This window comes from Salmo salar, chromosome ssa16, assembly GCF_905237065.1.
Source record: "Salmo salar chromosome ssa16, Ssal_v3.1, whole genome shotgun sequence".
NCBI classification, from domain to species: Eukaryota; Metazoa; Chordata; class Actinopteri; order Salmoniformes; family Salmonidae; genus Salmo; species Salmo salar.
This window is the reverse complement of record NC_059457.1, coordinates 35,640,514-35,667,331: the sequence shown is the minus strand read 5'-3', so window position 1 is coordinate 35,667,331 and position 26,818 is coordinate 35,640,514. Positions and strand designations below refer to the sequence as shown.

The 26,818-nt window shown below is 42.7% G+C and overlaps 1 protein-coding gene across 1 annotated transcript; it reads right to left on the bottom strand.

Moving 5' to 3' along the window:
• Nucleotides 1-355: 355 nt before the first annotated feature.
• On the bottom strand, nt 356-24,406 carry LOC106573635 (large neutral amino acids transporter small subunit 1). The gene is made up of 10 exons (XM_014148863.2): nt 23,603-24,406; nt 20,242-20,367; nt 9,846-9,951; nt 8,506-8,550; nt 7,428-7,551; nt 7,110-7,213; nt 6,720-6,816; nt 6,342-6,491; nt 1,336-1,513; nt 356-1,224 (listed from the first exon to the last, which is right to left on the bottom strand). The coding sequence occupies exons 1-10, from the start codon at nt 24,162-24,164 to the stop codon at nt 1,169-1,171; spliced, it is 1,548 nt and encodes a 515-aa protein (XP_014004338.1). The 5' UTR covers nt 24,165-24,406; the 3' UTR covers nt 356-1,168.
• Between the last annotated feature and the right edge of the window lie 2,412 nt (nt 24,407-26,818).

Sequence of the window (26,818 nt, the reverse complement as noted above, 5' to 3'; positions counted from 1 at the left end):
CATTCTGATTACGGTAGTCATTATGTCACCCTCATCATGGCAAAGACACGGAGAAATGCATATGATGCAGCTTTCAAGTTGAAGGCGATTGATCTGGCTGTTGGAAAAGGAAATAGAGCTGCTGCACGGGAGCTTGGTCTTAATGAGTCGATAAGATGTTGGAAACAGCAGCGTGAGGAATTGACTCAGTGCAAAAAGACAACTAAAGCTTACTGCTAATTTTTTTTTTTTACAAGCCGTGTTTTGTTAAAGCCTGTGTAAAGTTAATTTGTTTCAATGTACCGGTAGGCACCTGCGGCTTATAGACATGTGCGGCTTATTTATGTTTAATATAATAATATTTTTTAAATTCAGTGGGTGCGGCTTATATTCAGGTGCACTTAATAGTCCACAAATTACGGTAATCAAATATATATTTCACTATCCTTTACAGATACATTAAACCTTTCCCCAAAAAAGCTGAAAACAAAAGCATCCAGAAAAACAAACACCCAAACTACAACACATAATGTCTGCGTTCAACAGCCTGTAAGCTGCTGAAATGGAAGCCATGGTTACAAACAGACATGATGCCCTTCTGGGAATGCAGTTGACTCACTAACTGGGTAATGGCAGAACTACTGTGAAACAGTGAGTCTACCTTGGAAATCTGAACAAACAATTCTAGCTTTGGTCTACAAGGAATTGGCACCAAGCCAGGCCACACATGTCTATCACAACTGACTGAAAGCACAGATTGCAACTACATGAACACAAGGATGCCAAACCTTCAGTGAAAGAATAGTTTGAACGAGAGGACATTTCTCTGCAAACAGAAGTAACATAATCCTCATAAATACAACACTTGTGAGCTGTGGTTCGGTACAAAGACATTCAAAAATACAAAATCAACAAAATCTTGAAGACTGAAACAACCTGTCTGAAGGTATCCCAACAGCTACAGTATGAGTAGGGTGGAGGGGGACCGTGCTGGGCACAGCAGTCTAGCAGCATGGCTCTCCTGCACTAGAACACTAGGAGATCAGAAGGAATGATTAGAACTAAAAACATTGATGGGGGCTGAGTGAGGGTGTAGACTGGGAGCAGGGGTAGGTGCCTCCAGGGGTGAGGGATAGATCAGTGGTCACTGGGGTTGTATGTCGAGGGGCTTCGTCGCTTTAGGTCCTCTTCAGGATTCCTGTGGTACCACCCCAATCAGCTTCTGGCAAAGCGCCGTGGAAGAGACTGGAGAGAGAAACACACCATAAGTCACAATCACTGTGTAATCAGAAACAGACTACAATCATGCAGATAGGTCCAGAGAGTGCATTGAAGCAATTCATAACGGAAACTTACAGATAAACTGAAGGAGCCATTTGGGCTTGTTTTGCCACCAAACGCCAATGTAGTAGACTGGCACTCCAGTGGCAATGATGCCAAAGCCAATGGCACACTCCACAGGTGTTTTCCAGATGGACACCACGATAAGGAACATACAAGCCAGGACAAAACTGATAGGCAGCAGGATATTCACCTGGGGGAAACATTTAAATGTGACACTGAATAAATAAACCATGACAGACAAACACACGGACACTTCCGTTAACAAAATACACAGAGAATGACTGGATTCAAACTAAACCCATCTTGAGGGAATTAAAATAGGAAAATATTGTGAAATTGTATGACAGTAATTCGCAAAGCATCTTCATCTACTAAATGGAATATTTAAAATACAATATTTTGAAAGTAGAAGGTAATATATAGCAAATGGACCTCTTTCATCAGTCTTACTGAGGTAAATGCTTAAGGTTAAAACTCTGAGGAGGGTTAGATGTGAAATGCTGAGTAGAGAGGGAAGGGGAGTGTTTGTGCACTATAGTCAAACTCTGATCAGAACACTGACTCACATCCAGCTGAATGTGGAACATCGACCAATAACTGACATTTTCAGAGGCTGCCAAATGCAGTCTGATGTTGATCCACACTAACTAAATGAGTACCAGCAAGCGGGTATATGAGAGCGAGATATTCAAAGGCAGAGAGTTGAATGGTCAATGTTGAAGAACCCTTCCAACCCCTCCTTTATTGTGGCACAGAGCCACTGTAGGGTCATCTGTCCCAAACCCAGTCCCAACACAAACACACAGGACAGATTTATCTGTGATGGATAGAGATCGAGAGAGATCTGAACTGTGCAGCGCTGGCCTCTTTCACTTCACTGCCTCTCTCGGCCACTCCCCTCATTAACACATCGCCATGTCAACCAGACAGATGGGTTCAGGCCATTATAGGTCCATTTTGGGGGCAGGCAGAGGACCCACAGTCACACAAAGGGTCTCTGTGTGTCCAACAGTCCTAGGGCGACTGTGTCAGTGCACATGCTGCTCTACCTTCTCTAGCCAGCAGCTCATGCCAATGGCAGGTCACACACTGCGGTCTACGCCGCCAAGTAACCAGTTCAAGCTCCTTCTTTTCTTTCTTCTTCTATCGTCCTCCCTCTCTCTCTCTCTCTGCGCTCTATTGGGCGACGATGACATGGACATCGATTAAGGCAGCTCCTCGCACTGCTCTGATTCGGAGGGGTTGGGTTAAGACACATTTTGCGGAAGACACATTGCTGAAGACACATTTTGGTTGAATGAACTCAGATGTGCAACTGACTAGGCATCTCCCTTCCTTTGCAATGGTAAATCTTACTGTTGGCTGTAGGTTTTGATGAATAAACAAGTTGTGGGTGTGTCGACGCTTGGCCCCTCACTGGCCAATTGGACCGTGCTCCATGGCTAAATAGGTGGTTGCTTCAAGTAGTGTATTTACGAATATTATTCTGCTATAGCCTAGTCCGTTAAATAGCCTGCCCCATATTTGCTAAATATGTTGAACATTTTTGCAGTCTACATTTTAATTGAATTGCTTCAATATGGAAATACATAGTTAAACATAGCTAGAGCAGTGGTTCCCAAACTTTTTATATTCCCGTTCCCCTTCAAACATTCAACCTGCAGCTGCGTACCCCCTCTAGCACCAGGGTCAGCGCACTCTCAAATGTTGTTTTTTGCCATCATTGTAAGCCTGCCACACACACACTATACGATACATTTATTAAACATAAGAATGAGTGTGAGTTTGTGTCACAACCCGGCTCGTGGGAAGTGACAAAGAGCTCTTATAGGACCAGGGCACAAATAATAACATAATAATCAATAGTTTTGCTCTTTATTTAATCATCTTACATATAAAACCTTATTCGTTCATCAAAAATTGTGAATAACTCACCACAAGTTAATGAGAAGGTTGTTAAGGTTGTTAACTCTGCAATGTTGGGTTGTATTGGAGAGAGTCTGTCTTTTTCCACACACAGTATGTGCCTGTATTTAGTTTTCATGCTATTGAAGGCCGATAATCCACTCTCACATAGCTACGTGGTTGCAAAGGACATCAGTGTCTTAACAGCACGATTTGCCAAGGCAGGATACTCGGAGCGCAGCCCAATCCAGAAATCTGGCATTAAATTCAATTTTCACAGAACCGCTTGTTGCAAGTTCGATGAGGCTCTCTTGTTCAGATATCGGTAAGTGGACTGGAGGCAGGGCATGAAAGGGATAATGAATCCATTTGTTTTGTGTCATCCATTTCTGGAAAGTACCTGCGTAATTGCGCACCCAACTCACACAGGCGCTTTGCTATTTCACATTGTCTGTAAACTTGAGTTAATTTCCACACAAAAAAGCATACAATGATGGAAAGACCTGTGTGTTGTCCTTGTTAATGCAGACAGAGAAGAGCTCCAACTTCTTAATCACAGCCTCAATTTTGTCCCGCACATTGAATATAGTTGCGGAGAGTCCCTGTCATCCTAGATTCAGATCATTCAGGTGAGAAAAAACATCACCCAGATAGGCCAGTCGTGTGAGAAACTCGTCATCATGCAAGCGGTCAGACAAGTGAAAATGATGGTCATTAAAGAAAACTTTTAAGCTCGTCTCTCAATTCAAAAAAACGTGTCAATACTTTGCCCCTTGATAACCACCACACTTCGGTATGTTGTAAAAGTGTTACATGGTCGCTGCCCATATCATTGCACGCTTTAACAAATGTAACAATTTTCTGTACAGTTTTTTTGTGCCTTTCCCCCCAGCATTGTCCCAGCCATATCCGCGGCAGCAGGAAGAACTAAGTCCTCCACAATAGCATGGGGCTTGCCTGTCCTAGCCACTCGGTAGCTCACCATTTAAGACGCTTCTAGACCCTTTTTATTAATGGTATCTGTTGCTTTTATACATGTCTTACTACTAGAAAGTCGTCTTAATTCTGGCTTATTTTTCAAATTGCCATGTTTTGTTTCAAAATGTCTGCGCAAGAGTGAAGGTTTCATCGAGTTGTGATATAGTACTTTTGCACATATAACACACTGTGGCTGAGGAAAGGTGAACCCCAAATCAATGTATTTCTCATCATATTTAAGCCGCTTCGATGGTCCAACGTTCCTGTCTGTTGTTCGGTGCTTTCCCGGGTAAGGGGGTAGTAGCAGTACTACCAGTAGAGCTGGTATGTGTCTCTATGGATGCGGGCCTTACTTTTTTTTAACCATTAATCAATTTTCGAGCAAATGGAATGAGCAGCAGAAACATTTTGCTACATTCACACCATTAGTAGAATTCCCGCGAGAGAGTAAGGTTAATGTGATTGGATGTTAATTATTTGACTAGGCTACCTGTATTTGACACCGTTATTTCGCTGAACACTAGATGGTTTCATTTTATTTTTGGCAGTGAAATGAGGCTACTCAGGTGAGAAAAAAACCTGACACAAATGTATAGCCCCGTTGGAAAATATAAATTGAGTGTTTGAAAATGTGAAGAATTTTTATTTGGCTTACCCCCGACGGCATTGTGTGTGTATATAGGGACTAGAACTACTGTAAATTGCAGACATGGACATGCAAAATGTAGTCAATAATCAGATTAAATTCACTAGGCTATTGATAAGATATGAATAATTCTATTGAAATTCTATTAAAAATGTAAAACCGGTTTTAAATAAGCTATGTCTAAATACAGTTACAGGCACCATAATTGCTCCCCGTGGGATACAGGGGCAACTTAGAAATAAGATAAGGCAATTTAGAGGATTTTTCCCAGATCCAAACTTTTCAAAGAAGCTGGATAAAGATTCAGTACGAAGTTACCATATTTGCATTTGTCCAGATATAGCAGACAAAATTGCATTGCATTCGAGCCATGTACATACTCACCAAAAACCCATGGATGGTGAATCTTCCTAATAAGTTATATTTTTTTAAACCAACAACAATATTTTCAAATAGGATCGGGTCAGATGCATGATATCACAAATCGCTTATCTCGTTCCATGACACTGTGCACACAAAGGCGTAAATGTTTAAATAAACCTACCATTAAAATGATAGACTGATAATTTCTTTGTCAGTGGGCAAACGTACAAAATCAGCAGGGGATCAAATACTTTTTCCCCCTCATTGTATACAAAATACTAGGCTCCTGTCAATTGTATCGTTGCCTATGTTCGAGGCAGATTTAAAAAAAAATCTAATTGCAATTGATATGGCATTATAGGAAGATTGAATAGTTTGGAGGAGCGGGCGTGTCTTTGCTAATCGGACAAGTGGCGCGCTTGAAAATGAGGTTGGATAGCCTACTCGAACAAGAAAAATGAAGTACGCAGGTATGTGAATTGTGAATAATGAAAACACGAGGAAAAAATGTATATATTTATATATATATTTCAAAGCACTCTCAGTAGACCATTTAAAAGCCCTTTATTCATAGGCTACCTGGTTAATGGCCAGGATTAAAAGACACCTATGCGATGCTGCTAAACCAGCCTTGATTAAGGGGAGGGTAGGCATTCTTGTTTTTTAATCATATTAAACAAAATGAGAGGAAACAAACTGTTTTTTATGTTTCTAAATACAAGATTCACTGGTACAAAATGCACATCGCTCTTCCATGGGCACTGTGCATCATGTCTGGATAGGCCTGTGTTCCGCTCTCACCATCCATGCCATTATCAACTGAGTTACCGTTAAGACCTGCATTTTGTGGGTCTTAAAACTTCCCATTAGCGCTGCATGAAATTGTCACTTTTGCACGTGTTTTTAAGGACATACTTCAAATATTGCCACCCCTCCCACCTCAGCGCAAGTGAACCGATGTTAGACAGGTAAACTGCTGAACCTGGCATTAGGGCTGGAAAATGCCAGTGTGACAGTTTTTACATGACTAAATTGAAAATGAACATGCGTCAGCCGCAAACAAAGAGCTCTCTCTCTGGTGCCTGATCAGTTGAAAACAGGTTAGAGACATTACACATATTCTCACCTTAATTGGTCGTTCCAGCTCAGGCTTCTTGTAGCGCAGCCACATCATGCCGATTATCGCCATGGCAATACAGAGCCAGTTGAAGAAACTGAAGAAGTTGATGACAGAGAAGATGTCGTTGGAGAAGGCGTACAGCAGCGTCATGAGGCACTGTGAGGAAAGTATGAGAGTGAGGTTTGTGAACGTAGCACACAGCAGTGACTATTGTCGACAGCCATGAAAAATTGCTAATAATGACCATAATACTGAGCCTCAATCCTCAGGCTCAATGTTTGACTACAAGTTCCAATATTATGTTTTACTTAGCATATTGAATGAAGAGAGCCCTCGATGGTGGGGCAGTTTTGAGAAGCACCTGGTCAGAGAGAGGTTACGTACTGTGAAGATGAGTGACGGCAGAGGGGTCAGCAGGTCAGGGTGGATCATGGACAGCAGACTGGGGAGGTGGCCTTCTCTTGAGCCCACAAAGAACAACCTGACAAAGAGAACTGGGGTTATAGTATTTATACATACACACAAACCAAAAGAGCATACTTGTACATAGCATGGGAGTTTGTGTGTGAATTAATAAGTGTAAGTCAGAGGAGTTTGGTGGGAGGAGCTATAGGAGGACGGGCTCATCGTAATGTCTGGAATGGAGTCAAACATGGCTTTATACGTTTTATACCGTTCCATTAATTCCATTCCAGACATTACACTGAGCCCATCCTCCTATAGCTCCTCCCACCAGCCTCCACTGGTATAAGGGTGTGTGTGTTTGTGAGATACCTGGATGATGTGAAGAGAGAGCCATTAACAGAGCCGAAACAGGACAGTCCCACAAACACAGGGATGATCCAAGCCATGGGGCCCAGGTGGTAGTTTCCAAAGTCCTGAAGGACAGAAACACAAACAATATCAGCAAACAAAGTCTGTCTACCAGTCACTGGGCTGTGTGTACTGAGACACAGTGATGTACGTAACCTGATATCGAGTGTGTACAAGTGGAGACAGACGGTTCTGTACAGTATGTACAGGCTAATCTCGACACCATAAGGCCGTCACGAGAGACTAGTACAGGCTGGTTCAGTATGGGGGAGAACTCACCACAGCCACAGCCTCAGAGCTGAGCATCTCTTCTGGACTCAGAGTGGTGAAGTAGGCCAGGTTAGTCAGTACGTACACCACAGTGACGATGGGCAGGGAGATGATGATGGCACGAGGCAGGTTCCTGTGGGAGGGGGCAGTGAGTGGTTATAGAGTTTAACACGCCACCTCTGACATATTACTTCCTTTGTTTACCTACATCGGAAGAAAATCTGAAGTAATTCTAACTTTGAAACGGACTGACACAGGAATCGTGTTAACATAAAACATGCATGTACCAGCAATTCTTTTCAAAATGCTAGGTAGTCATTCTTGACCAATAGTATGTTACAAGGAACATAGGGTGCGGTCCAAACACTTATAAGACACACCCTATCCCCTCAGCCCTCAAATTAAGTTGACACTTCTGATGACGTAACATGACGTCTGACGAGTATACACTTGCAGGGCAAGGGGCGAGGGAGGAAGGAATTATTTTTAAATGGACCACACAATCATCCCGCAATGACTGTTTTCAGCCACCGGTAGCTTGTGGGTGCTTTATATACGCAACAGTCAATTATGAGTGCATGTCTACTTATATTAAATATATAATTATTAATATACGCCTACTGTATGATAGCTAGCAAATTAATTAGCAACTAACATTAGCCTGTCTAGCTGGAACTTCTGAAGAAGGACATTTTTATTTCTACAATTTCCAAAAACATATTTACTTTTTACGTAGTAGCAAAATGTCTAACTTATTTGCATTCATTTTTACTTACACTTGTATGTTGACTTCTCCATTGTTGTTTTTAAGTTTTCGCAGACTTTTCTTAGCGGATGTACAATCGTCGTGGTTTGAATTATGTGGAGTTTCAGGCCCCGGAGTGAACATAATTGTACACTCGCAAAGCCGACTAAAAACGAGGGCTGAGGTTCTTACGTTGCAAACTTCCCTTGCTTGGCTGATCATTTGGACCGCCCTCCAAAATGGCAATGGGGATTCCCCCAAGGGCATAAGGCAAGGATAAGTGGACGAGGGTGTGTCTTTTAAGTGTTTGGACCCCAGCCATAGAATAGTTTGGACACTCACTTGTAAGGTTCAATCATTTCTTCTGTAACGAAGTTCAAGTAATTCCTGCAAGGTAAAGAAGACATGGTTTAGATACACAGAGAGACAGTCAGAACAGAACACTGTGTGTAAATCTATTGTAACGTAGACAGGCTGTGATTTCATTGAGGGTGAGAGGATATTAAACCATAGCTTTCATCGAACAAAACATAACACACAGTGGTAAAAAGACCAGGCGGGAGAGGATAGAGCGAGACTGTAACTAAAATTCCATCCACAGTTTTTATGCAAGTAAAGTCATCATATTTAAAGAAAATATGACAGCTGTGATGGAAACAGGAAGTTTTGGTACAATTTGGTAAATGCCGGCAGATAATTTGTTCATTTGACATAGTGGGATCTTTTGTGTCTGTAAAATTAATTATGCGAGAAATGGCGGTGGAAATGCCTTTATGCGCAAATATTGATGTAAACACCACCATATGGAAGTCAACTTGAAACCACGTGATGACATGGTGTGTGTTCCTCCCACTACGACTTGGGAAACCATGCAGTTTAAAATGGGATGCAGATGAAACAAGTTATGACCTTTACAGGGTGGTGAAAGTGCAAGATATGAGCTTGATGGTCCTTTCCAATAAAATATCAAGGGTCTTATTCTGGTGACATGATGATCAATGCTTGACTGCCATTTGGTAAATAAAAACATTCTCGCTCTTATCCATCATCGGGTGGCAGGTAGCCTAGTGGTTAGAGCATTGGGCCAGTAACCGAAAAGTTGCTAGATCGAATCCCCAAACTGACCAGGTAAAAATCTGTCGTTCTGCCCCTGAACAAGGCAGTTAACCTGCTGTTCCTAGGCTGTCATTGTAAATAATAATTTGTTATTAACTGACTTGCCTAGTTAAATAAAAATAAATTCATCATGTAGACTGGAGCTGTGTGCCAAGACCAGAGTAGGCACATTTGCTATTTAACCCAACAGTTTGTGACAAAACTATCGGTAGAGTTGGAAATACAAATGGAAACACATTGATTCAAGTTTGGTGGAAACACACCACTTGTGAGATAATTTGCATATTTCATTTATGCAGATTTTAGAATATTTGCATGCAAATGTTGCCAATTGGATGGAAGCCTAGCTAGTGAGGAGAAAGCGGGAGAGGGATGGGGAAAGAGGGAGTGAACACCATGCATGGGGAGGATTAGTCTGAACAGACTTTTCAATTCACTTTGTAGAGTTCTTAATTAGTCAGTCCTCCTAAGAGGGGGTTTACAATGGGATTAGAAGGGAGGACAAAATGCTGGCCTAGTGTTCAATAGTCCTGGATGTCAGTCAAGTTCCAGTTCTCTTTACTTACCAGCCCCCATACGCAAACAGACCACTGTACAGGGCCAGACCAATGTTCCCAAAGTCGTAATTTGAATTCTTGAAAGAATTTTCTGGTAGGAGGTTGACTGTGTCACCTGGAAGGAGAGAAAGGGAGTTGGAAAGGTAAGTCCAAAGTTGACTGATTCATTGAACACAAAGTGGACAGAATCAGTATCCCTATGAATTGTGTCAGAGCAGGGTCCTGGAATGATAAAACACTAGATAACAAATGCACCATGATCAACTTGAAACCGTTGAAATAGTGCAGGGCTAGACAAATGTACCCAGACAAAATATCACTAATATAATTTAGAGCTTGTTCAAAAGGCTGTGAGCATGCGTGGTTTAAACGTTAATCTAGAGGTTGACCGATTAATCGGCATGGCTGATTAATTAGGGCTGATTTCAAGTTTTCATAACAATCGGTAATCTGCGTTTTTTTGGATGGCGATTATGGCCGATTACATTGTAATCCACGAGGAGACTGCGTGGCAGACTGACCAACTGTTACACAAGTGCAGCAAGGAGCCAAGGTAAATTGCTAGCTAGCATTAATCTTATCTTATAAAAAACAATAAATCTTAACATAATGACTAGTTAAACTACACATGGTTGATGATATTACTAGTTTAACTAGCTTGTCCTGCGTTGCATAATCAATGCGGTGCCTGTTAATTTATCATCGAATCACAGCCTACTTCGCCAAACGGGTGATGATTTAACAAGCGCATTTGCGAAAGAAGCACAATCATTGCACCGATATACCTAAACATAAACATCAATGCCTTTCTTAAAATCAATACACAAGTATATTTTTTTTAAACCTGCATATTTAGTTAAAAGAAATTCATGTTAGCAGGCAATATTAACTAGGGAAGTTGTGTCACTTCTCTTGCGTTCAGTGCAACAGAGTCAGGGTATATGCAGCAGTTTGGGCCGCCTGGCTCATTGCTAACTGTGCGAAGACCATTTCTTCCTAACAAAGACCGTAATTAATTTGCCAGAATTTTAAATAATTATGACATAACATTGAAGGTTGTGCAATGTAACAGCAATATTTAGACTTAGGGTTACCACCCATTCAATAAAATACAGAACTGTTCCGTATTTCACTGAAAGAATAAACGTTTTGTTTTCAAAATGATAGTTTCTGGATTTGACCATATTAAATGACCAAAGGCTCGTATTTCTGTGTGTTATTATAATTAAGTCTATGATTTGATATTTGATAGAGTAGTCTGACTGAGCGGCGGTAGGCAGCAGCAGGCTCGTAAGCATTCATTCAAACAGCACTTTCCTGCGTTTGCCAGCAGCTCTTCGCAATGCTTGAAGCACAGCACTGTTTATGACTTCAAGCCTATCAACTCCCGAGATTAGGCTGGCAATACTATAGCGCCTATAAGAACATCCAATATTCAAAGGTATATGAAATACAAATGGTATTGAGAGAAATAGTCCTAAAATTCCTATAATAACTACAACCTAAAACTTCTTAACTGGGAATATTGAAGACTCATGTTAAAAGGAACCACCAGCTTTCATATGTTCTCATGTTCTGAGCCAGGAACTTAAACATTAGCTTTTTTTACATGGCACATATGGCACTTTGTCACGTCCTGACCAGCAGATGGAGCTGTTGTAGTAGTTTTGGGGTCAGGACGTGGCAGTCTTGTGTGTGTGTGAATGTTCTGTGTTGGTCTCGTGACTCCTGATCAGGAACAGCTGGGGATCGTTGTTCCTGATTGGGAGTCATATATGTAGGAGTATGTTTGTCACTTGGTTTTGTGGGTAGTTGTTCTTGCACTGCGTTTTTGTATGCCTGTGAGACTGTGCCTGTCGTGAGTATCATTTAGTGTATTGTTTTTCCAGTGGATGCCTTACTCCTCTTTTTTTGAATTAAAAGAAAATGAGTATCCACAACTCTGCTGCATTTTGGTCCTCTCTACAACACCACGACATAATCTGTGACAGAACTACCCACCAAACCAGGACCAAGCAGCAGAGGAACGAGGAGGAAGGATGGACGTGGGCAGAGTTAAGGAGGAGTGTTTCCAGGGCGATGGAAGAGTTTAGGAAACTCGAGAGGCTGCCCCAATTTTTTTTTTGGGGGGGCACAAGGGCAGTTTTGCGGGGCAAGAATGGAGCCCCAGGCCAGCTCCCCGCACTAGCATGGAGGTACGTGTTCCCAGTCTGGTACGTCCAGTACCAGCACCACGCACCAGGCTTCAAGTGCGTCAGCCCAGCCTCGCCAGTCAACAGTCGCCGGAGCCGCCCGCCAGTCAACAGTCGCCGGAGCCGCCCGCCAGTCAACAGTCGCCGGAGCCGCCCGCCAGTCAACAGTCGCCGGAGCCGCCCGCCAGTCAACAGTCGCCGGAGCCGCCCGCCTGCCCAGAGCCGCCAGACTGGCCGGAGCTGCCAGACTGGCCCTCCTGTCCTCCGGTCCAGCCCGAGTGGCCCGTCTGCCTGGCGCAGCTATCGGCGCCACCGAAGTGGGCGATGCCGAGGGTGGAGCAAGGTCCACGTCCTGCACCTGAGCCACCTCCAGGATAGGTGGGTTGGGGAGGGAGGGTGTAGCACAGTGCCGTCGTTGACGGCAGCCACCCTCCCTTCCCTCCCTTATTGTTTAGGGGTTATTGTTTATGGGTTTTGTTGGGGATTTTGTTTGGTGTTTTCTGTTAGGTGCATTCCGGGGTCTGCACCTTGGGGGGCGGGGGGGGGGTGTACTGTCACGTCCTGACCAGCAGATGGAGCTGTTATAGTAGTTTTGGGGTCAGGACGTGGCAGTCTTGTGTGTGTGTGTGTGTGAATGTTCTGTGTTGGTCTTGTGACTCCTGATCAGGAACAGCTGAGGATCGTTGTTCCTGATTGGGAGTCATATATGTAGGAGTATGTTTGTCACTTGGTTTTGTGGGTAGTTGTTCTTGCACTGCGTTTTTGTATGCCTGTGAGACTGTTCCTGTCGTGAGTATCATTTAGTGTATTGTTTTTCCAGTGGATGCCTTACTCCTCTTTTTTTTTTTTAAGAAAATGAGTATCCACAACTCTGCTGCATTTTGGTCCTCTCTACAACACCACGACATAATCTGACACACTTTTACTTTCTTCTCCAACGCTGTGTTTTTCCATTATTTAAACCAAATTGAACATGTTTCATTATTTATTTGAGACTAAATAGATTTTACGTATTATATTAAGTTAAAATAAGTGTTCATTCAGTATTGTTGTAATTCTCATTATTACAAATATATATAAATCGTCCGATTAATTGGTATGGGCTTTTTTTGTCCTCCAATAATCAGTATCGGTCGACCACTACTTCAATCCCCTACCATCAACAGTAATGGGGAATTCACTGATTCCACAACTCAGGGGGCTACCTTTTTATTAATTAAAAAAAAAATTATAAATAAGAAAAACAAGGCAAATGTGAAGTGTATGCCTGAGGGAACACACCAAGGATGGACATTCCAACAGTACCAGCTGGCCCAAAGAGCCAGACATTCTCTGAACAAACAATTCCCAGAGTGTTTCAGACGGGCCAGCTGGTACTGTTGGAATGTCCATCCTTGGTGTGTTCCCTCAGGCATTCACTTCACATTTGCCTTGTTTTTTTTATTTATAAAAAAAAAAAAACAGGTAGCCCCCTGAGTGGTGGAATCAGTGAATTCTCCATTACTGTTGATGGTAGGGGATTAAAGTAGAGGTTGACCGACTCTAAGCCTAAAGCCTGCATGACATCCCAACATGGTAAGGATCTTCCCAAAGTTCTGCAACGTCAGCTAGTACACTGAAACTCTATGACACATATATTGGTTGTGCGCCCTCCACTTCTTACCAGCATGAGTCAAGGTGCAACCAAAGAATGTAATCATAATTGAAAAGGAAAATACTCAACGCTCACTCACCTTTAAGAATTCATTGTTTTATTTAAGCAAAGTTAAAATAAACTTTTCGGCCTTCAATGGCCGTCAGTAGAATAATCAGAACAAGGGAATGGACAAGTTCATAAAGGGCATGGGGAAGACAATTAGGAAGAAAACACTATTCAGCTGGTGGTGCAAATGAGAGTGTGGTAGACTATACAGGTTGGTCCTCAGGGTGATGGGTACTGTGGTCAATGTCTCCCATCTGTTTTGTGGACGTGTACATTCAAGAAGTTCAGACCTCTCTCGTCATGTTCCATAGTGAAATGCAGGTTAGCGAAGTTTGGTACAATCCTTATGCCCATGGCTTTCCTCTCTCCACTGCAGGAAGTAGGCATCGTCAAGGATGGCACCAAACTTCACGACTGAGTTCGTTGTCCGTAGCTTATGCCTGCCTGCCCATACCATAACCCCACCACGGGGCACTCTGTTCACATCAGCAAACCGCTCGCCACACGACGCTATACACGCCGTCTGCCTGGTACAGTTGAAACCGGGATTCATACGTGAAGAGCACGGTTCTCAAGGGTGCCAGCGGCCATCGAAGATGAGTATTTTCCCACAGAAGTCGTTCACGATGCAGAACTGCAGTCAGATCAGGTTTCTGACAGTTTGTGCAGAAATTCTTCGGTTGTGCAAACCCACAGTCTCGGACGATCCCAAAGGTGAAGAAGCTGGATGTGGTCCTGGGCTGGTGTGGTTACGCGTGGTCTGCGGTTGTGAATCCGGTTGGACGTACTGCCAAATGTTTTTTCTCTATGAACCCCCATCTTTATCACTAGAAAAGGTACATCTACAAACCCCACTCAGATAAGGCTAACATTTGAATCCTTTTCTTTGTTTTCTTTGTCAAGAGAGATACTGGCTTGGCCCACAGCACTAGGTTCTCCTAGTTTGGAGCCAGCTGTATTATTTGGGAAAGATAAAACAGTGGCCTAGTAGTTTAAACTTCTTAATACAATATCAGTGGATAGATAATAGCAACTTTTTATTGGTCACGTACACATAAACTCAGCAAAAAAAGAAATGTCACTTCACTGTCAACTGCGTTTATTTTCAGCAAACTTAACATGTGTAAATATTTGTATGAACATAACAAGATTCAACAACTGAGACATAAACTGAACAAGTTCCACAGACGTGAATAACAGAATTGGAATAATGGACAAAGGGAGGGTCAAAATCAAAAGTAACAGTGTGGCCACCAGCTGCATTAAGTACTGCATTGCATCTCCTCCTCATGGACTGCACCAGATTTGCCAGTTCTTGGTGTGAGATGTTACCCCACCCTTCCACCAAGGCACCTGCAAGTTCCCAGACATTTCTGGGGGGAATGACCCTAGCCCTCACACTCCGATTCAACAGGTCCCAGACGTGCTCAATGGGATTGAGATCTGGGCTCTTCGCTGGCCATGGCAGAACACTGACATTCCTGTATTGCAGGAAATCATGCACAGAAGAGCACAACCTGATGAAGATATCCCAGAAGCCTTGTACATCTTCAGGTTCCACAGGAAGATATTATTCAGTCACAGGTGTAAGCCACATCCAAGTACTTATAAGTTCCGACACAGGGGTCGCCGAACACGGAGTTGGATACCTTGTGGCATTGTCATGCTGGAGGGTCATGTCAGGATAAGCCTGCAGGAAGGGTACCACATGAGGGAGGAGGATGTCTTCCCTGTTACGCACAGCATTGAGATTGCCTGCAATGACAACAAGCTCAGTCCGATGATGCTGTGGCACACCGCCTCGGTGTAACCCTCATTCCTTCGACGATAAACGCGAATCCGACCATCACCCCTGGTGAGACAAAACCGCGACTCGTCAGTGAAGAGTACTTTTTGCTAGTCCTGTCTGGTCCAGCGACAGTGTGTTTGTGCCCATAGGTGATGTTGTTGCCAGTGATGGTGAGGACCTGCCTTACAACAGGCCTACAAGCCCTCAGTCCAGCCTCTCTCAGCCTATTGCGGACAGTCTGAGCACCGATGGAGGAATTGTGCGTTCCTGGTGTAACTCGGGCAGTTGTTGTTGCCATCCTGTACCTTTCCCGCAGGTGTGCTGTTCGGATGTACCGATCATGTGCAGGTGTTGCTACACGTGGTCTGCCACTGCGAGGACAATCAGCTGTCCGTCTTGTCTCCCTGTAGCGCTGTCTTAGGCGTCTCACAGTACGGACATTGCAATTTATTGCCCTGGCCATATCTGCAGTCCTCATGCCTCCTTGCAGCATACCTAAGGCACGTTCACACAGATGAGCAGGGACCCTGGGCATCTTTCTTTTAGTGTTTTTCAGAGTCAGAAGAAAGGCCTCTTTCGTTCCCTAAGTTTTCATAACTGACCTTAAATGCATACCGTCTGTAAGCTGTTAGTGTCTTAACGACCGTTCCACAGGTGCATGTTCATTAATTGTTTATGGTTCATTGAACAAGCACGGGAAACATTGTTTAAACCCTTTACAATGAAGATCTGTGAAGTTATTTGGATTTTTACGAATTATCTTTGAAAGACAGGGTCCTGAAAAACGGAAGTTTATTTTTTTACTGAGTTTATTTAGCAGATGTTATTGCGGGTGTAGCGAAATACTTGTGTTCCTAGCTACAACAGTGCAGTAGTATCTAACAATTCACAACAGTACACACAAATCTAAAAGTAAAATAATGGAATTAAGAAATATGTAAATATTAGGACGAGCAATGTCGGAGTGGCTTGACAGGTAGATACTGTTGGCAGTTACATGATTTGCCACAGGGAGACTATGTGGGAATTTGATTTTGATTTGATACCTAGTCAGTTGTACAGAGAGGTGTGGGGGGCTGCCTTAATCAACATCCTCGTCATCGGCGCCTGGTGAACAGTGGGTTAACTGCCTTGCTCAGGGGCAGAACTACAGATTTTTACCTTGTCAACTCTGAGATTCGATCCAGCAATCTTTCGGTTACTGGCCCAACGGTCCTACCCGCCAGGAAGTGGGCGTATGTGTGTTGTATTTGGGGAGGGGTTAAAGTTGGTCACAGCAGCACAATGAGCAGCTGGGTCAGGTTGTAAATAAACCATTAAGAGATCCCGTTACAATACTGACTACCGTTCCTTCAACTGAGCCAGCAGAAAGAAATGTGACGGCAAAACTATTGCAGGGCTGCCTATTTCATAAGCAGCCAAGGGGAGATGTACTGAGACAGAGATGTACACATGAAAAACACACATTAAAGACACACAGACAAGGAATGTCCCTACAGAGCCTTCTGACTGGCTCCAAAAGACAAACAAAAACACTTTTGATTGAAAAGGAACTGGACTATTGCAGTAGCCTAATCAGATTCGTTTTTAACAATCCTGTTGCCATTAACCTGCTTGAGCCTATTGCCAAATGAAGGAATGACCCAGAATCTTATACATAATCCGTTTTACCCTAGGTGACTGCCCAGTATAGACAACAGGTGGTTTAAAATGCACTGAAGTGAGCATGTCTCTCAGTCAGGAAAAGAGAAAAAGAACAAGAGGAGCATTCATTTGACCTCTGTCGTTAGATGTATCTCTCCAACCCAGTGGCGTCCCACCCAGATAAGACAAGACCAGACCAGAGCAGTCCAGCTCTGAAAGAGCCTCCTCCATACCACAGCCATGAGCTGGCAGCAGGAGGACCATGATAATTCGATACATGCTATTTCACAACACTGAGTTTGTCAGAGAGCAATATAACTATCACACGCACACATTCTGACAGACAAAGAAATACAGATATAGACACACTTAAGTAATTTAGCAGATGCTCTGACACAGTGGGACTTACAACAAGTTAATTCAAGTAAAGACAACCACTACCATGATCATTGCAAGTAAAACCTTCATCAAAAATTGCCTCTATTAGAAAGATCAGTCTGTGTAAGAATGAACAACAAACAATTAAGTGTTTAAAGTTGCTGTTTTTTGTGAAAACTTTTTGTGAAAAGCAGACAGTAACCAATGATCGTTGGGGCTTACAAGAGATTAATTTACAAATCCATTGTGAGAAAACGCCCATCTGACATAAGCCCCTCACCAACTTCCACTCCCACCCAGCACTAACATATTGACCCTGCAGACACAGACACCCATAGCTCTTCTTTATTTAAATATATTTTTCCCCCTTAGAGCCTGCCATTCATCTGTCTGTGACCACTGAAAGAGTCAGACAGGACCATGCAGATGGAGGAGAGGAGAGTGGGGCTGCTGTTGAAGACAGAAGATAGAAAGCCGGGAAACCATATTTAACTCTGAATTATTGCTAGTATTAAATCTACCTAGCCGCATTATAGTGTCTGACAAAAATGGCTAAAAGTCCACCACCAATGTTACGATTGATTCAATCTAGTCTGGTGCTTTAAGCAAGAGCTCCCCCACTGGACAAGGATGTCAGTTCAACATCTAGTTTTGATTTACATTTGGTTGAGATGTCAACTAATGTGAATTCATTGTGAAATCAACAAAACATTTCGCCATGCCATTGGATTTAGGTTCAAAGTTGGGTGAAATAAAACACAAAATGCCCTTACGTTGATGACTTTTTACAAATCCAATGAGTTTTCATCGTTGATTTAACGTCATCACATTGATTTCTTGGGTTGAAATGACATGGAAACAACGCTGATTAAACCAGTTTTTGCCCAGTGCTCTGGCCTGCAAAGAAATTCTCTCTCATACACTTCACCCTTAACTTCATGTGCCAGCTCAACTTCAAATGCATCCAAACATATAACCAGAAGAGGGTAAAGAGATGTGATAACAAGGAGGCCAACAGGAAAGAACAGGACCATCCATGGTTACACAGCAGGCCATGACTACACATATTCACCCAACAGAGTATCTGGACCCTAAGGGCACAAGGTTACCTGGGAAAGGTTAGCAGTCTCAGAAACGGTTCCCTGAGCAGCATTGCAAATGTATGCACCTTAGACATTGCAGTCTTGGTACACTGAAGGAGGGGGGGCTTGCCTTTGGTAAGTAGGGTGGCACCTCTCTGTAAGCTGTTTAGTTAAGCTTGAATCACTCATTTGCTCCCATGCACTAACCACACACTTCTGTAAAGGAATTCTCATTTGCTAACTTGCTACTGTAAAACATCAGGTTACAAAATCTCAGGCATCTCCAGGACAAAGGTTTTAAAAAGTGCAATTCCTTGCACTTCAACAGTACCTTTTATTCTAACATAATTACTTTTACATAACATTAAATTAGTCTGACTGGAAGACTTGTTTGTTTTCCTTCAAGGTGGCCCATAAGCCCAGTCTGGGCACTGAATCAGTCCACACTGATCTCTCAATCAGTACTGACTGGCCCTCAGCTCTCCTTCCTGCCGCAGGACAATGGAGTAGTGTTTTACTGTTGGAACATGATAACGTTGTTTTTTATGCCTCTCATTTGGGCTGAACATCTTAATTGGACCAAAACACTAGTGGATTGAATGGTGATGTCTGTTTGACTTATATCACTTAAAGTTAATGATCATAATCGTATGAAAATAACTTTCCTTAGGATCCCAGTTGGGACCCTTGAGTTGGGAACAGGATGGGTATAATATTGATTATTTGTTTGCCATTTCTTTTATCCATTCTGTTCTTACTTTGTGCAACATGAGGTGTTTTTCCTGGTTCTGTGATTGCAGCAGCTTCCTGTGCTCTCAAAGACTGACTCATGTTTAAGCTGCTGAGATATGAAGCTGCCTTTGTGCGTCTAGAAATTATAGGGCGTATTTGATATTGCTCATACATTTTTTTTTACTTGCTATGATTATTTTGCATGCGTGTCAATTGTACGTAATTTTCTTTTTTTTTGTGCACATGATTCTTCAAGATATAGTGTCTTATAAGCTCATATGAAACTGAAATAAAATAAATCATGATAATGCTTGATCCTGCTAGTCAACAGGAAGAAGACTTCTATTTGCCAGCGCCCAGTTTTTTTTAAGTTACCTATCGGATAGGATTAAATGCATAACAATAAAATGAATAGAACGGATGAATCATTGACTTGAATGGGGACTCATGTTCTTTACATTCTATTTCTATACATTTAATCCTATCCGATAGCCAAAATCCGGATAGATAACTTTAGAAAATCTGGGCCCTGGGCTAAGACAGTTACTTCACTCTCTTGGGGACACCCTCCATCTATGGGGAAACACCTTATTGGCAATGAAGGCCACGCCAACTTCCTGCACTGGATCACCTGACACATCGTTATTGGGCCTGACTTATAATATATAACAATATATGCCATTTAGCAGACACTTTTATCCGAAGCAGGAATCGGACCCACTACCCTTGCTTTACAAGCGCCAATCTCTACCAACTGAGCTACAAATGACCACTTTTCCTGTTGCATGGCACTTTATGGCTTGTCTGTTTAGTTTTCACTGTGTACCACCTCCTGTAAAGTGCATTATGATGAGTGTGTTAGTGGTTTTGTGTGGCTGTATCTTACCTTTGCCAATCTTCACAAAACCAATAATGATGATGAGGCCCAAGGCAAAGAGCTTGGCAGCTGCAAAGGCATCCTGGACCCGCGTGGCTGCCTTCACACTGTAGCAGTTTATAGCAGTCAACAGCACTGGGGAAAGACAGAGAAAGAGACAGTGTGTGAGAGTTAGGCCTTTTTATTACTGTCTACATGAATGAGCTAAAAAAAACTAAAACAATTCTCCCACCTTTTATAAGCTCAGTAAGATCAATAAATCCTGCTGAAGGTACTAAATGTTCGCGTAGCATCCACTCAGCACGCACAGCGCCCAGCACCCAGCCCACATTATATATGTGATCGGGCGGCAGGTAGCCTAGCGTTTAAGAGTGTTGTGCCAGTAAACTGAAAGGTCGCTGGTTCGAACCCCCAGAGCCAACCAGATTAAAAATATGTCGATGTGTCCTTGAGCAAGGCACTTCACTCTAATTGCTCCTGTAAGTCGCTCTGTATAAGAGCGTCTGCTAAATAACTAAAATGTAAATGATCAGTGAGCTGGACCGCTGTGAGGTGTGTCATGCGGCACAGGGGGTGGAATAGTTCAGAGACCCAGTAAACAGATTCTAGTTGGAATAAAATCAAGGCCCTCCCCCTGTCCCTCTGACTCCCCATTAAAAAAGATTAACTAACGAACACTTCAAAGAACCATAAATAAAATCAGCCTGGGCAACCAAAAAGAACAAAGAGGGCCTGTGTGGGAGTACAGTATAGATTGGGAGGAATGGCACACACACAGACACGAAAACACACACTCACACTGAGAGTGACAATGAGAGAGCAGACCTGCTGCCACTGGGATCAGAGTAAAGGGACTACCAAGGCAAAAAGGCTTCAGTCTCAGCCTCCTAAACAAATGACATGGACTGAACCTGAGGTTTCAACCCACAACCCGCTAAAGAAGCCGGGCAGAGCCAGCCAGGGGGCTACTGTGTTAAACCTCACTACTGTGGACCTATACATTAAACTAAAGCACAGCGACCTAATAACTACTAAACACCAAATCAACCACTGGAACAATAACACAGTCGGTCAGACAAACATCCTAGCCTAGCACAACTCAATGGTTTAGCAAAACTGCACGGAACAGTATTGTGGATAATAGAAGCTTAGCTATCCTGACTGACCATGTCAACTCTAGAGTCTAGACCAACAACATCCTGGCTTCAACCCTATCTCTAATCTATATATGTGCCCTGGTTTGGCTGCCCCTCTATCTCAGTCTCTATCATGTGGTCACTGTTGGGGATTACACGCTCAGAAAAGGGATTAGAGACTAGCGCAGGCACTATACCATATGACGTTCACACACACATTCCTGCACCTTAATCAGGCATTCATACCAGTGGAGGCTACGAAGGGGAGAACGGCTCATAATAATGGCTGGAATGGAGTCAATGGAGTGGTATCAACCACATGGTTTTCATGTTCGATACCATTCACTCCATTCCATCCACTCTACTCCATTCCAGCCTTCATTATGAGCCGTCCTCCCCTCAGCAGCCTCCACTGATTCATACCCCCAACAGAGAAATGTATGCTGCAAGAGAGATGGGTCCAAAAGGGGCAAAAGTCTGTAACAGAGAGCTGGAATTGGAGTGCAGAAAGAAAAGTCTGCTTGAGATAACTAGCAATCTCCACAATGTGAGAATGTTTTTGATTTGTTGGCTAATTAATGCAGAGCTCAAACTAATCCACCCATAATCCCAACTGGCTAACTACTATCCAACACTGCACAACAGTAGTGCTGAGCGATTAGTGCTTTTTGAGGTCTGTTCGGTTTTGGTTCGATTATAAAAAAAGGTTTTCTATTTCGGTTTCTATTATATGGGTTGAATGCTGTAACACAGAATGCAACAATAAAACAAAGTCCCATGATGGTAGTGACTGCTCACCACTGCTTATCACTTATTAACCATCATTTATTCACATACTTTAATCAAATATTTCAGTTGTGTATATTATTACATTTGTTTTATTTGATGACTTTCTTATTTCATTCCAAGTCATCATCTCATCCCTATAGAGCTGCTGCATATGCGGATTGACAAAAATCACTATTTCGTAGTACTCCAAAGTAAATAAGGCATGCTTTTATGACTGCTGAATACCAACTATTAATCACTTAGATCATGTATTTTCAGGTAGATATACTTTACCTCGCGAAGCAACAGCTGCTCTCTATATCCCCTCACGATCGTGCATTCTTCTGCCTCTTCCGTAGCAGGCATAAAATAAACAGACTACAAATGCGTTTTATGCGCTAAACTATGTAGAATATTGGCCTGTTGGAAACTACAACATCATACAGTTCAGGCTGGATCTGATTTATCTCTAGAGAAACTGTGCCATGTGTGCATTGAGCTCACCGAAAAAAAACGGAACAAATTTCAAATAATTGTACCGACTTTGGTCAATTTGTTGTTTAAAAAACGACAAAGAATCATCGTTCAGCACAACACAACAGCCATGCCTGTTACAGACTAGACTAGACAACATCTACGTGTAGAACTTCACAGTGCCACCTGATTCACAAAAACATTTATAGACCAACTCTTACTGAATGTATAGGCATATAAGCTGTCCAAATTGGTTCGTTGGAGAAGACAAGATTGTTCAGTTGTATACCAGAGCATATGATATCAACAAAGTGATAAAGGATAGTGTCGAAACGTAATATATCCCTTCATCATACTGATATTAAACATAGTGAGTCACATCACACGCCTTTCTTTTATTTTATTATTACTGTGGTTTATACCCCGCGCAATAAGGGTCCATGAGAATAATGTGCGCAAGATGTGTAACTTAATTAATGTTATTTGCATATTATGGGAAAACAATAATTTATTGTTGATGATGTTTTATATTTGTATTGTATTTACATTTGTTTCCTTATTTTAATTTTAATTGTTAATTATCTGAAGATAAATAAAATGTCCATGTGCGTGTGATCAGATCATATGGCGCCTGGGTAATGCTGCCAAAACCCCGGCCTCTGCCGACCAAAGATGATGAAATAACGCGCTATTTTTTCAACAGTTCCATTCCGTTTGGGTGAGTGGCGTGCGCTCTGCCAAGAGAACAGTGTCGCAGTGAGTAGGCCTAGGCTACCTGTTTTCAAGATTTTGGCACCATATATCAACATTGTCCAGGAAATTACAAAATGAAGTTTCATTAAAATTACTTTTATAAAACAGTGTCTGTTGGAAGTTACATTTGCATACTACGAAATCCTGACGTGGCGCCATGGATGCAACGTGTGTAACAACCACCTGATATAGTAGCACTGAGTTAGAGAATAGTAAATTGAATCAGATTGGCTACTTACAGATGCAAAGACAGGCGATCAACTTCGCTCCATTCTCGGGTACAGGGCAGTCAGGGAAGATTGGCTTGAGAAGGTAGGTAGCGAAGACGTACGCGACAATGTACTGCGATGACGGGCGGATGATGAGCAACTCGATCCACAGTTTCAGGAAAGCCGGCAGGGAACCATACACTTCAAGGATGTAAGCATAGTCTCCACCTGATTTTGAAATAGTGGTGCCCAGCTCAGCATAACACAGTGCACCTATGGTTGAGAACACACCACACACTGCCCAAACGACAAGGGACAGTCCGACGGACCCGGCTTCCTTCACCACTCCAGTCGGGGTCACAAAGATACCCGAGCCGATGATGGTACCCACTATGATAGCTACGCCATTCACCAGGGTAATGGTTCTTTCTAGGACAACCTTCTCTTCCCCGGGTACCTTATCCGGGCTTCCCATTCGGCTTGAGTTTCCATTCTCTCCTCCGACTGGAGAGAGCATCTTCTCCGTAACCTCCTTGTCTTCCACATCCCGTTCGGCTGACGAATTGGAATATCTTTTCTTTAAACTTGACATTGCTAGCTCCTGTGGGGACACGGCTTTTTTCTTTGTGTCTGTGTCTCTCCTTGTTTTTTTTTCTTCTCCAATTTAATGTTGATGATCCTGTCTGTCGCTCCTGAAGCGCAAAGACACGATGCTGACACAGAAACACATGCTCTGTGCTGTGTCAACGGAACTCTGTGTATAAAGGATTTTAGTGAAGCTTCATGGTCTGTCTAGGACAGCCTCTTCCTTTTCTCCTTTCATGACAGCGTCACAAATCCACCCCACATACTGCTCAATGCGAGACCCAAGCTTTTGCGCCCTCTAGTGATGCTTTGGCCTCAAAGGATGTCTCAGACAGGGCCAACCTGCCAGACTAGCTGAACTGGTTTTATTGGTACTCTCAAGGCATTAGTGAATTGTAATACTAGAAAGGGCATTGTGGCGAAGAAACAGTATGTGCCTCTTTCTCCACAAATGCGCTCACTATCTCCCGCCAATCCGTGCGAATTAATTGTTCCATGGTGTTTGTTTTCCCTTTGTTTATTAATGTTTATCCAATATCCCGTTATTCCTTGCCATTTCCAGTAATTTCTCATAGTTCATATTATTACATTCATTTAGCCTACGGCTTTATTTCTTTAAGTGGACACGTTATTTGGATAGCTCACAAACTGTGCTACGGTTTATTTAATTATATTTACCAGTTTTCAGTCCATTTCTTAATTGTCTTTGGTTTGGAGTGCTTCATGTGTGCATGATAGCCTATTTATTTATTTATTTTAACTTTTTGGATTATATATATTTTTTGTATTGCTAGGTAGACTATTATTACTGCACTGTTTGAGCCAGAAACACAAGCAATTCTGCACCTGCGATAACATCTGTAAATGTTTTTATTTTTCTGGCTTCTCAGTCCTGTAGGCCTAATGTTGTGTGAACTCGCGCCGTTGTGTGCATAGAAGTACCTGCTGAGCTTATAGCAGGGGTTCCCAAACTGTTTTGTCCCAAGACCACATTTTGATATCTGAAAATTTTCTCAACCCCAATCATGTGGAATTTAAAAAGATAATTAACAGCCAATATTAACTTTTTTATTTGGGGCTATGACAGTCAATTGAAAAACATTCAAACAGTATTCAAGATGATTTTAATGTGGTGCTATGACAGTCAATTGCAAATTAGTCTGACATAATGTATATTTTCTCACCACCACTAATGAGATGGGTGTGCTTGATGCATGTCACCTCGGAGATTCTCAAAGTCAGGGGGCGTGGTCAACAGTGTGCACCTCATCTCTGCTGTCACATCCAACCTGGATTGATATCTGGTGTTAATGCAGATGAGAGCAGCTTTACACAGATACAGTGGGGGAAAAAAGTATTTAGTCAGCCACCAATTGTGCAAGTTCTCCCAGTTAAAAAGATGAGAGAGGCCTGTAATTTTCATCATAGGTACACGTCAGCTATGACAGACAAAATCAGAAAAAAAATCCAGAAAATCACATTGTAGGATTTTTTATGAATTTATTTGCAAATTATGGTGGAAAATAGAGATTTTGGTCACCTACAAACAAGCAAGATTTCTGGCTCTCACAGACCTGTAACTTCTTCTTTAAGAGGCTCCTCTGTCCTCCACTCGTTACCTGTATTAATGGCACCTGTTTGAACTTGTTATCAGTATAAAAGACACCTGTCCACAACCTCAAACAGTCACACTCCAAACTCCACTATGGCCAAGACCAAAGAGCTGTCAAAGGACACCAGAAACAAAATTGTAGACCTGCACCAGGCTGGGAAGACTGAATCTGCAATAGGTAAGCAGCTTGGTTTGAAGAAATCAACTGTGGGAGCAATTATTAGGAAATGGAAGACATACAAAACCACTGATAATCTCCCTCGATCTGGGGCTCCACGCAAGATCTCACCCTGTGGGGTCAAAATTATCACAAGAACGGTGAGCAAAAATCCCAGAACCACACAGGGGGACCTAGTGAATGACCTGCAGAGAGCTGGGACCAAAGTAACAAAGCCTACCATCAGTAACACACTACGCCGCCAGGGACTCAAATCCTGCAGTGCCAGACGTGTCCCCCTGCTTAAGTCAGTACATGTCCAGGCCCGTCTGAAGTTTGCTAGAGAGCATTTAGATGATCCAGAAGAGGATTGGGAGAATGTCATATGGTCAGATGAAACCAAAATAGAACCTTTTGGTAAAAACTCAACTCGTCGTGTTTGGAGGACAAAGAATGCTGAGTTGCATCCAAAGAACACCATACCTACTGTGAAGCATGGGGGTGGAAACATCATGCTTTGTGGCTGTTTTTCTGCAAAGGGACCAGGACGACTGATCCGTGTAAAGGAAAGAATGAATGGGGCCATGTATCGTGAGATTTTGAGTGAAAACCTCCTTCCATCAGCAAGGGCATTGAAGATGAAACATGGCTGGGTCTTTCAGCATGACAATGATCCCAAACACACCACCCGGGCAACAAAGGAGTGGCTTCGTATGAAGCATTTCAAGGTCCTGGAGTGGCCTAGCCAGTCTCCAGATCTCAACCCCATAGAAAATCTTTGGAGGGAGTTGAAAGTCAGTGTTGCCCAGCGACAGCCCCAAAACATCACTGCTCTAGAGGAGATCTGCATGGCGGAATGGGCCAAAATACCAGCAACAGTGTGTGAAAACCT

Excerpts from the sequence above, each read along its gene's own strand:
- LOC106573635 (XM_014148863.2), bottom strand. The coding sequence starts at position 24,164 with ATGTCAAGTTTAAAGAAAAGATATTCCAATTCGTCAGCCGAACGGGAT. Across the intron at positions 20,368-23,602 it reads GATCGCCTGTCTTTGCATCT|TGCTGTTGACTGCTATAAAC; the intron begins GTAAGTAGCCAA and ends GTCTTTCCCCAG. Across the intron at positions 7,214-7,427 it reads GCTCTGAGGCTGTGGCTGTG|GACTTTGGAAACTACCACCT; the intron begins GTGAGTTCTCCC and ends TCTGTCCTTCAG.